This window comes from Ambystoma mexicanum, chromosome 11 (assembly GCF_040938575.1).
Source record: "Ambystoma mexicanum isolate Mex_15411 chromosome 11, UKY_AmexF1_1, whole genome shotgun sequence".
Classification (NCBI taxonomy): domain Eukaryota; kingdom Metazoa; phylum Chordata; class Amphibia; order Caudata; family Ambystomatidae; genus Ambystoma; species Ambystoma mexicanum.
The window spans coordinates 984246549-984258913 of NC_090934.1; the positions used below are offsets into that span (position 1 = coordinate 984246549).

The following is a 12365-nucleotide window of genomic DNA, read 5'->3' on the forward strand; positions in this document are numbered from 1 at the left end:
GAACAACAAACGGAATTGGAGAAACTGGGGCTCATCATCGGCGGTTCCACGTTGAGGTATCTAGGCATCAACCTAACCAGGGACGTTGCAGACTTGTATGAAGCCAACTTCCACCAACTTCTTGAAACTCAAAAAGCAGACTTTATAAAGTGGCAACCTCTTACAATTTCGTGGATGGGGCGACTGATCGCTGTGAAAATGGTCAGTCTCCCACGATTCCTGTACCCTTTCTAGGTACTCCTAGTAACAGTACCAGAGTCCTTCTTCAAACAAGTGAAGGGGGCGATAACTAGATTTCTATGGGCGGAGAAGAAACCCAGAATACCATACGCAACCCTGATACTACCCAAAGACCAAGGAGGAGTGGGCGTCCCCGACATTGAACGATACTACCAAGCCACCCAATTATGGATCCTCATACCCCACCTTAGGGAAGAAAGGATCTTCAATGGATTCAACTGGACAACAACAACCTTACCCCGGCAACTCTCGCAGAATGGATATGGGTCCCTCGACCACAGCTTACAAGAAGATTGCGTAACCATCCAATCCTGGGAACAATTTGGAATATATGGAAAGAAGGAAAAGGAATGGTGGGCGTAACCACATGGCCCTCCCCTCTTAGCCACCTCTGGGCCCCTGGAGTCAGAGAAGAGATCCCGAACACCCAAGATATCAGGCGTGGTTCGAAGAAGGACTCGAAAGAGTGGGCCAACTATGGAGGAATAACAAATTCATTCCAGTCACAGAACTAGAAGAGGCTCTCCAGATACACCACAAACAGATTTTCCTATACTTCCGTTTGAAAGGCTTCATGTCCAAGAAAGAATGGAAGGATAAGATACTTAGAGATCTAACGCCCTTTGAAACAATTCTAGATACGACTACCACAAGTAAAGGACTAATAGCACATATGTATAGTGCCCTAGTCAGAACCGATCGAACCCCTAGCACCTGCCAAAAAACCAGATGGGAAAAAGACTTTGGCATGGAATTAGACCAACCCACATGGGACAAGATCTGCAGCACACCATCCCGGATATCGATCGCATCACAATACAAGCTACATGCAACAAAACTACTCCATCAATGGCAATATGATCCACTTAGACTTTTGAAAATGTACCAAAACAATAGCCCGCAATGCTGGATAAGTTGTGGAATGGAACCAGACTACTGGCATATGTGGTGGGACTGTCCGAAAGCCCACATATACTGGGCGGATGTCTTAAGATGGATCAAACAGATTGACGGCATCGAGAGGAAACCAGCTCCCTTCCTAGCGTTGTTTGGCCTAGAGGAAGAGGAGGAGGAACTCACAAGTGTTAAAGGATTAGTGTCGACGTTGCTGTTAGCAGCAAGAGCGTGCTTGCTCATCCGATGGAAGTCCTCGCGCCTCCCAATCAAAGAAGAATGGATCAATGTATCCAGAAATATCCACACGATGGAGAAAATCACAGCAGCTCTCCATGATAAAGCAGCGAGACACAAATAAATGTGGTGTGAGTTCATCAATCAATACAAAGCGAACGAATAAACAAATGGGCGGAAAACTAGAACTTGAGAAAACAACCTCAATAACAAGGAACAAACAGAGCCGCAGACACGTTACAAAGAAACCCGGCCTGCCATGGAACCTAAGTACAACTGTATTTCATGGAACCAAAGTCCCACTATTCATGAATAATTGGATTGCCTTCAAAAGGTAGAACTTGACAAGCCGTCTGGGAAAGGGAGGGGGGAGGGAGAAAGTTTAAAACTTGAATCTGAAAGGGAATGGAAGGACAATAACAGTGTACTGCAATGCGACTATCCAACCGATGTAACAACTTTATGTACAATCTTAATTAACATTGCATGTAACTGTATACACTTCTCCTGTGATAGAAAAATCAACTTAAATTAAAAAAATAAAAATAAAATAAGAATTCTCTTCAGAGGAGCGCTTAAAAATAGATAGCGCTGCTAAATATCCTTTTATTGTACCAACTTGGAGCCTCAAATTGGCAAAGAGTAAAAGGAAAGAAAGTACTGTAGGAATATTACATAAGTATGGATCCACAGTCTTATCCTTGCACCAGTTATTGAACTTGTTCCAACAACAACGGTACAAGGATTTTGTTGCTGGCCTTCTGGTAGAAAGCAAAATCTCCATTAGGTCATCCGGAAGGTACCAATCCTTCTATTTCAGCCTCTCAGAAGCCATGCGTGAAGGCCAAGTGTCTTGACCTCTGAATGGAAAACCCGTCCTTCCTCTTGCGAGAGAAGATCCTCTCTTTGTTGAAGATGTATTGGAGGGCAGATGGACATGTCCACCTGGCCCAATCCGGGGCAATTAAGATCATGGATTTCCTGAACTTTCTCAACCTCAGGAATCACAGGGACTGAAGGAAACGCCCATAGGAGTGGAAATTCCCCATTCACCACAAATACGTCCTCTCGAGCTCCTCTTAGAAGAAATTCTCTTGAGCAGTACAGTTTGCACTTCCTGTTGACACTGGTCAAGAACGAATCCACTTGAGGGGTTCCCCAAAGGGCAAAGATCTCTTGAAGGACTTCCTGAGCTTGTCCCCATTCGTGGAAAATTGTGCTCTGCCTGCTCAGAGCGTCCGCCGGCGTGTTCTGCTCTCCGGCCAGGTGAACTGCCGACAGATTCCTTGCAGTATTGCCCAGAACCAGAGCTGCATTGCCTTTCTACACAGTGGTAGTGACCCTACGCCGCCTCTTTTGTTAAAGTAGTACATGGCTACTGTGTTGACCGTCATTATCAGGACATTCTTTCCGCTTACAGAGGGCAGAAAGGCATTCAGCGCTAATCTGATTGCCCTCAGCTCCAAAAGGTTGATGTGTAGTTTGGACTCCGATGGAGACCAACAACCGCTGATTGTCAGATCGTTGGTATGAGCTCCCCACCCCATGAGTGAGGTGTCCGTCACTACTGTTATCTCCGGCCATGGTTGCCAAAAAGATTCTCCCTTGAGAATATTTTCCTTGCAAGCCCACCATAGAAGATCTTGAGCCATTCTGGCCAGGACTTGCAGAAGATCTGACATATCACCCGAAAATAGGGACCATTGAGTCCTGAGGGCCCATTGAAGGGTTCTCATCCTCAATCTGGCCTCTGGCACCAGAAAAATGCAGGATGCCATGAGGCAGAGCAACCTCAGAAAATCGAAGGCCGGAAGATGTTGGCCATTGTGAAACCTTGTTACCATCTGCAGAATGTGGTGAGCTCTCTCCTCGGAAGGCGAGGCTTTGCCAGAGGAAGTATCCAGGACTGCTCCGATGAATTGGAGTCTTTGGCATGGAATCATTAGTGACTTCTTGGAATTGAGGGAGAAGCCCAGTCTGTGTAAGAAGTGGCAGGTCATGGTCAGATGTTCCCAGGCTCACTCAGGTGAACTCACCCTGATTAACCAGTCGTCCAGATAAGGGTAGTCATAAATTCCCCACCACCCCACCTGAGACTCACTGCCACCACAGCCACCAGCTTGGTGAAAACCCTCAGGCGGATGTCAGCCTGAATGGCAGAACTTGAAATGGAAAGTGAGAACCGCCAACCTTGAACCTAAGGTACTTTGAGCTTGAGATGATTTTGCACATTTAAGTAAGCATCCTGAAGGTCCAATGAAACCAGCCAGTCCTCAAGTTGAAGAGCCTAAAGGATCTGAGAAAGGGTCACCATCTTGAACTTGTCCTTCCTGAGGAACTTGTTCAAGTTTCTTACGTCCAAGATGGGTCTCAATCCTCCGTCCTTCTTGGGAATGAGAAAATAAGTGGAGTACCAACCCTTGTTCCTCTCCGCTACAGGTACATGTTCTATTGCACCTTTCGCTAGCAGGACTAAAATCTCCTGCACAAAGAGCGGGTCTGGAATTTTAACAGAATTGGTTCCCGGTGGATGATCTTGAGGTCTTTGACGAAAAGGAAGGCAGTTACCATGGATCACCATCTCTAGTGCCCAGGCATCTGATATAATGCCCCGCCATTCGCTCAGATACCAAGTGATGCTGCCTCCCACTGGGGTCTTGTGGGTCAAGACCTCAGAGTGACTTTGCAGCGGCTGCAGCAGTAGCTGAGGAGGTAGTAGCCGCTGCTGGGGCTGAACTAGGACCCTTCCCTCTTCCACCATGAGGGGGTTTTCCTCTGTTGACCTCTTTGACTGGCCTGTCCCTTCTCTCTTCCAAAAGAAGAGTAGAAACGAAAGGCACGGCTCCTCCAGGAAGATGACCCTGCGTAGGAGTGTTGCTGAGGCTGCCTTATAGTTGCGCGGATCGATTTAGCTGCCGCTTTAGAGGTCTGCAGCTTCTCCAAGCTGTCATCCTCCTTGCTGCCGAAAAGCCTCAAGCCATCAAAGGGCATATTGAGTAATCTGGATTGCACGTCTGGTGTAAAACCAGATTTCCTCAGCCATGCAAATCTGCGTAGGACTGTGCTAGATGCCATGGACCCACTTACCCCATCAGCAGTGTCCAATCCGGACTGGAGGCATTCCTCCATAGCCTCCTTCCCAGCTCTTAGTATTGCCATCCCGTTCCTCGCCCTCCGGGATGTGTTCAGCCGCTGATGTCATACAGTCCCACAGGGTGTACATAAATCTTGCCAGAGTCCAAGTTACATTCGTAGATTTAAGGGCCATGGTACCGGAAGAGAAGACTTTCTGGGCCCAACCATCAACTTTTTTGTCATCCCCATCAGGTGGTATCCAAGGCTAAACTGACTTTCTAGTGGAGGTTGCAGCTTGTATCACAAAGCTTTCTGGCGAGGGATGCTTTGACAGGTACTCGGGATCTGATGAGGATGGTCTGTACTTCCCAATAAACCTTTTATTCACTGCAGGCCCAGAGTCTGGGGTATCCCAAGTTGCCATCACCCTTTTTTGCAATGCCTTATGGAAAGGGAAGACAGGGTCCCTTTGAGGTCCCTCATGAAGGATGTCTATCATATCGTCCTGGTCAAACCTTGGGGAAGCCGTTTTCCATCCCATGAAGTCAATGACTCTTCCCATTAGGTTTCTATACCCAGGGTCTGCATGATCTGCAAAGTCTGGCTTCTCAAACTCTACTTCAGGGGAAGTATCTAGGCCGCTGGCTGCTTGAAGGCAAAGATCCGCCATCTTAAGTTTGAGTCCATCAACTCCTCAGGAACCTCTATAGTTCCAAATCTAACCCCAGCTGAAGTAACATCCTCTTCAGAGGATTGCTCCTCATAAATAGACATAGATCTTGTCTAGGTTGTGGATGGAAGATCTTCTGTGGTGAAAAGGGCGACATTGATCTAGGCTTTGATAAAGGCGTTGATTTTGGCATCGGAATTAAAGAATGCCTCGACAAAGGTGTCAATGATAGACGTTGGCTTCGAGGGAGGCCTCGACACCGTTGCGGAAGGTATCGACGCCATCTTCGGCAGTGGCCTCGACGTTGTATTCGAAGGTTGCGTCGAGTCGCTATTCGACTTATGTGGATGCCATTTGGTCAGACCGTCACCCCCGATTTATGCACCAGTGGTGTCAACATTTTTTCATGAGGTGTCGGAGAGCTTTTCCCCCCATGACACCCTAGACATTTTGTCGGATCTTGCGTGCCTGGTCTTCGATCTCCCTCTGTCACTCTTGGAGTGCGTAGGGGCAACATCTTCACACAGGTTTTTCGAGGGGGGGGGGGGGGGTGGGGGGGGGGGGGGGGGGTGGTCTGGGACGCATTCTCAATTTTCTTTTTAGCATCAAAGCCCTGAAGGCCTCCCATTTTTCTGGGGAATCGTGCTTGGAAGGGTAGGATACGACCCTTCTGTCAGATGACGAGGAAGAAGAAGAAGATCTATGTCGTTGCTTCTTCGATTTTTTGGATGAAGAAGAGGATGATTTCCTCGAGCGACTTAGACCTCTACCCGTGTTGAGACTTTCCGCTCGACCCTCCCGAATCTTTGTCTTTTTGAAGACATATAAGATTCCTCCCCCACCGCCAGATTAGCTTTCTGTTCCTGAACAGCTTTATTGGACATAACCTGACAGGAACCACATTCGTCAACCCGATGGTCTGGGCCCAAACACCAAAGGCAATTATGATGGAGGTCGGTAATCGAAATCTTTTTTCCCACACTTTTGTCATTTTTTAAAACCGATCTTGGGTGTGGATGGAGTTGATGAAGAGGACATTTTGCCGAAAAAACTGATGCACCGTTTTGTGACACAAAGCAGTGGTCAGAAAAATGGAACTGAGTTAACGGGCGCGGCGCCAGCCCTTTATACTGCGGATGACGTCAACCCTCGAGGAACTACAACTCTGCGGCTTCGAGTACAGCGCCCTCTGGTGAAAATGTTTTCCGAAGCAGCAAAGCTGGGAAACAAGATATCTAAAATGAGGAATATGTGGGAGGACACCATCCATTTGAATGAGACTTGTCTATATGTTTTCAACACAGCAGCAGCAAATGAGGTTGCCTTCATGCAGTATTGAGCCACTCGCAGCATGCTTCCCCAGCAGGGTAAATGCGCTAGGCAGAGAAGACTGGCTTCTACCATCTAACAGAGTGCCACTTTCATCAGAGGTTGTATTAATACTTGATTCCTTACGAACCCCTTGCTGAATCTGGTATCTCAACACTCGCAATCATTTCACAATATCACTCCTAGGCGGAATGGTTTTATCGCAGAAGAGTAGAAAAGACCCAAAATTGACATCTGCCACACATTATGTTGAATGGGATTCATGTTCTAGGAGCACAAACGACCAACCTAGAAATGTACGATAACGAGAGAAAGTATAGAGTGTTTTAGAACTCAAAAGGTTCTGTGGTTGCATGGCTGTTGCAGCCGTGCATAGGTATTATGTCAGGAAGCTTCTGCGGCGAGTGCCCACTGGATTCTTGGGCCCCGTCAGGGCTGGAGGGTGACACCATTTCTTTTATCACAGCCTGTTCAAAGAGGGAGACCCTTTCCATTGTGTCCAATAACCTAGCTCCAAGTAATCTTTTCCAATATGGCCACAGTTCTCCTTTTACTTCTGTTTTAAAGGTGTTCACTAGCTCAATCATGTTTTTCTGACCTCTAGAGACATTAACAAGATGATTAGATTGTTAAGAATTAGCATCTCAACATGTTCAGTTGCCTTGTGTGGCGTTCTTATTCTTTGTCCAACCAGCCATGATTTCCTAGTTCATCACTATCTTTCTGAGTTCCTATGTTGTACTGATTCAGCTAGTCTCCCCCAAACCCCCCACCCCGTGCATACCGAATCCATTTCCTTTGAGAGTTTTCTGTCCTTTTTGGCTTATCCTCTATTCAGAGTTTCATTGATGGTACTCGTTTTTGGTCATAACACTCCCTGTTTTTCTAAGTGGCCACATAGTGGTCAATGAGAAGGGTAAGCTACATATTCCTACCATCAGCAAATGAGATTCAAGCTCTCCTGTCCAACCCACCATAACTGTCTAATGGAGAGAAAAGGGGAAACTAAGAATAAAACCTGACAGAAGATTAGAATGCATAAAATAATTGTTGGAAAGGCAAGAAAGCATCGAATGTGTGGAAAATATTAAATAACTCAAATAGCACTTCTTAAATAAAGCCCTGCTAAAGTCTCAACTCTACACAATGAGAAAAGTATGCTCCTGTTGTGCAGATAGCAATGCATTATCTGAAGGCTGTGATTAAAGGATCCCAAAACGGAGAAAGATAATGTGCTAATGTAATGGTGACAATAGTCCTATATAATGTGACACCTTACAGCTAATTTCTCCTCCTCTTCCGTTTCACAGTGCCATTCACACTCTGCATCTGTTGGTTCAACTTCGCCATTGACAACTTCTCGTCTCTATGGAGAAAAAAACACGTATGAAAAAGTTGCTAGATACAAAAAGTTCGCATTTTTATTACTTTCAATATCAAGTGAAAACCAATATAAAAAAATATGTTACTTATTGCAGTGAAGCCTACCCTACAAGTCTACAAACTCTCTCTGCCACATTTCCCTTCTGCTAAACTAATGGAATGGTCTCCAAGCCTGGAAAAAGGCAGGAACATTATCTGCACAGCGAAAAAGCAAAAGAAATGTGGGGCCTAATTAGAAGTGTGAACGGATCTCTACCCCTGCAATAACATAGTCCGTTAGGTTCATGCCTTTTCTGTCTGTTTAGCTATTTGTTAGGATATACCTTTGTTTTGCCGCAGTAATGTAATTCATTTATTTGAACATTTACATAGCGCACAAAATTCCATAGGTATCTAGGCACTTAATCTTACGGGATTGGTTACAGTCACAAAAATCAGGCTTAATCCATGAAAGGTTACAGTGGCAGAGTGCAATGCAGGGGTGAGGGTTACAATTTACTTCGGCAGCATTGCATAGTAAAGATGTACAGCATTGCATAGTAAGGATGTACATTTCTATGTGTTTTAAGGAGTCTTGGGGTGCTAGTGTTGTGGATGTGGGGGGAACCTACCATTTACAAAAAATAGTAATGTGTCAAAGTAAATTACAACAAGATAATTTGCTTCAGCAGAACCACATAGAACTATTTGTTAGTTACTGAGAGAACATACTGTAGAGCTAATGTGCAGCTGTTTAGTGCAAAGCGGGCAGAATGACCAGGAGTACCACACCAAACTATAAGTTTGTTCTTACTCCCATCTCCTCCCTGATACCCTCCATCCTTCAAACATAGTGAAGAGTCCAGAAGAGTCCAGTTGAAGATTCTTGACGAAACAAGAGCATCTGGAGAGTTAAGTCTTTACACAAAAAGTGCTTCATAACCAACATGGATGCCTTTCAGATTTGCTGGAGACAATCACCTACAGTTCCATGGCCCCGACTGCAGGAGCATTAATACAATCTTGGGCAAAAGAAAACGGACAACAGGACACAACCCAATGTAAAACTGATGCAGTGGAGACTGGCTAGCTCAAGTTATTACCAAAGAACATGGAGACAATTCTGCAGAACTGTCCATGATCCAGGGGCAACCTTGCATCCAATTTGACTTGGAGGTGAGGGGGACAGGTCCCAGGGCGCATAAAGGGGCAGAGCGCGCGGGCGAGGGCAGAGAGAGCAGCCGAGGGCAGAGAGCGGAAAAGAGCTGAGGGCAGAGAGAGAGCCAGAGATCCGAGGGTAGCAAAAGATCCAGGGGCGTGGACCAAGAGGCTATCGGAGGTGGAGCAATAGTTGGTTCCAGAGTTGTTGGAAGAGTTGCATAACATTTGTCAAGTGAGCGAGGAGAGGGTAACTATGGAAAAAAGGTGAAGGAGGATGTGGTAGATAAAAATGTAGAGAAGGAGTTCAATATTATTAAGGAGGAATAGGGAGACTACCTCAACAGAGGTGGAAGTTAAGTAGTAGATGTGATTCATCATGGGTTTGGCACTCTGATGCCTTAGGCAGTTCTTCACTAGCCCAATCACTGGGAACCTGAACCTGATCCTAGTTCAATGCTTCTCACTCTAGATGGAGATCTTTCCATCAATGTAACCCTCTCTTGCTCTGATGTACAAAGAGAGGGATCTATTAATCGAAAGAGCGGAGTTGAAGAACGGGTAACTCCAAGGAACACCAACTGCAAGTACAAGAACACACGTGTCAGCTAAATGGGCACCAGGCATAAGACGACAATTACCCAGATAGTAAACCAACCAGACGTCACTATTCGAACGGAAGAATGGCCGGGTGTTGGCATACTTGGTTTTTCTGGATAGGGAGACCCTAAGGCAATGATAATATACAGTAAGGATCTAACCATTGACCAGTTTAGAGACGTTAGTGAAAAGGGAATTTTTCTTACCCAAGGAGTGCGAGGAAAGGAATGTAATCTGTGAGAATGACAAGGTAATCCAGGCTCCTGGTAGGAGACGAGCAACGGAAAAGTAAGGGAAGTTATTATTGTTAAAGGACCTATCTCCCGGGCAGCACAAGGGCGCCCTAACGCCCAGAAAGGTGCACGTGGGATTCTGCAGAGCGTTTCTAGTCCAGTGCACTAACTTCGAGGGAAAGTAAAGGGTAATTCCAAGGCAGTCCGTTACGCAAAGCTAAGTCGGCGTTGAGGAGGCAGCAGAAAAAAAAACAGCAGGTAGGCGGAGTCCTGAAGCAAGTAGCAGAAGTCGTTGAGCAGTCAGGAGACAAGAGCTTGAGGAAGGCCAGGTCTATGTCCAAGACAGAGTCGGCAACGGGACATCAAGTGAGTCAGGACTATATAGAGAACAAGACAATAACAAGGAATGGGACAGCAACAGCAGAGAGGTTGCAACTTTAATCGGAAGCGGCAACGTTTGTATCCGGCCAAGCTTTGAGAACAGGAGGTGGGGCTCGAAGTGCGACTAATAATCACCTGACCACGCTTGCACCTGGCTGCCTTGACAAAGGTACGAGCAGAGGATCAGTGCCTTCTACTACGGGTGCGTTCCCGTTGTTGCCAAGGCAACCTCCAGCGGTGCAATTAGGAGATATCACTGGTGCAGGGAAAACAAGGGAGCGGGTGCCTGCGATGTAATGAGACAGGCAGTGTATGTTGAGAATGGGTAACTGTGACAGTATCCTCCCCTCAAAGGAGCTGCCACTCCCCTAGAGGCATGGAATTTGGCCAGGGGCTCGGGGCATGATTACTGAGAGGTTCCCACGTCCTATCTTTGGGACTGTATCACGACCAATCAACCAGGTAATAAGGAACCCCACCTAGTGTTTCAATGTCTAGGATGGCTTTGACCTCACTCTCTTCAGTCCCATAGACGTGCAGTGGTGCCGGTCAAGATGAGAGGCGGGAGACCGGGGGACAAAGTTTGATCAAGGATACATGAAAAACAGGGTGCACTTTCCAGCGAGGGGGCAGAGCAAGGCGTATAGCAACAGGGTTGATTACCTCAGTGATTTTATAAGGACCCACAAAGCGAAGCAACAGCACCTCCCGACCTGGGAACCTGAGGTTCTTGGTAGAAAGCCAGACCTGCATCCCGGCCTGTTACGCCGGGCGGAAGAACGGTTGACACCTGCAAATTCTTTGTCGCGAAGCTGGGCCTTCAGGAGATGTGCCTTTAGGACCTTTTGAAGAACAGCGAGATCATGGATAAAACAGCAAGCAGCCAGATTATCCATCGAAAAAACAGGCTCCACTGGGAGAGCCCTGGGGTGTTGACTGTATTATGCAAAAATGGAGATGAACTAGTTGGAGTGCAATGAGTGGTTGCATGCAAACGCCACGGAACACACAACAGATAACCATGACTCCTGATGTTGGAGACCTAAACGGCGCAGCTACTGCTCAACGGTAGCATTCTGCCTCTCTGTTTGACAATTTGTCTGGGGATGGTATGCACTAGAGTAGCGGTCATCTAAGCCAAAGGACGAGGTAAGGGCTCTCCAGAAATGGGAGGTGAATTGTGAACCCCTGTCCGTAACAATAACCGACGGGAGACCAAAGAAACAGAACATGTTCTTTAATAACATGTCATCCAGAAAGGGAGCAGAGGGAAGCCAGTGACAAGGAATGAAAAGCGCCATCTTAGAGAAGTAGTCTACCACCACCCATATGGTGTCATTCATGTACTGATGGTAACAATGAAATCCATCGATATCATGTGCCATGGACAATGGGGTACAGGAAGTGGTTGTAGCAAACCTTCGGGTTTACAGGAGGTGGACTTACATTGTGTGCAAATAGCACAGGAAGATATTTAATCCACACTGTCCTTATGCATAGTCGGCCACCAATACCACCTATGTAAGAGGTCCAAGGTCTTTTTGTCTGCACAGGTGGGCGGCGATCATTGAGTCATGGCACTATTGTAGCGTGGTACGACAAGTTGCTGTGTTAGGCATGTACATCTGGCCTTGGCTGTATGGCAAGGAATGAACATCATCCAAGTTGTAGTCTGCTATTTCTGGGGGGTCTAGCGAAACCGATTCCTGGACCGAGTTCTTGAGCGAGGGCTGAGGGGGTACAACCACACACAGCTTGGTTGGGCAAGAGTAGTGATTGTTCCTTGCCCGTGACGGGCGACGTACCACCTACACTGGCGAGAGCATCCGCATTGGTCTGAAAACTGGCTGGACGGTAAATGATGGTAAAGTTCAACAAGAAAAAGAAGTAATGCCACCAAGCACGTCTGGCTGTTTAACATCTGACCGACTTGGGTGCCAAAAGGTTACGATGGTCAGTGTATAACTGTACAGGATGGTTGGCGCCTAGACTGCGGTGTCTCCACTCAGTGAAGGCATTGCGGACTGCCAGGAGTTCTCTTTCAGTAACCGTGTAGTTTTGTTCACAGGGTGTCAGCTTTCAGGAGAAAAAGGCCACCAGATGGAGGACACCAGTGTCCATGCACTCCTGGGACAAGATGGCCCGTACCGCGATATCAGAAGCGTGAGCCTCCACAATGAAGGGCA

The 12365-nt window shown here is 46.8% G+C and overlaps 1 protein-coding gene across 10 annotated transcripts in view; it reads right to left on the reverse strand.

Moving 5' to 3' along the window:
• NAP1L4 (nucleosome assembly protein 1 like 4) overlaps positions 1-12365 on the reverse strand; it is a 1556420-nt gene that overhangs the window by 956484 nt on the left and 587571 nt on the right. For all 10 annotated transcript variants that reach the window (XM_069624142.1, XM_069624141.1, XM_069624146.1 and 7 more), the window contains one exon: positions 7725-7811. In XM_069624142.1, coding sequence (XP_069480243.1) covers positions 7725-7811 — 87 coding nt within the window. The remainder of the gene's footprint in view (positions 1-7724; positions 7812-12365) is intronic.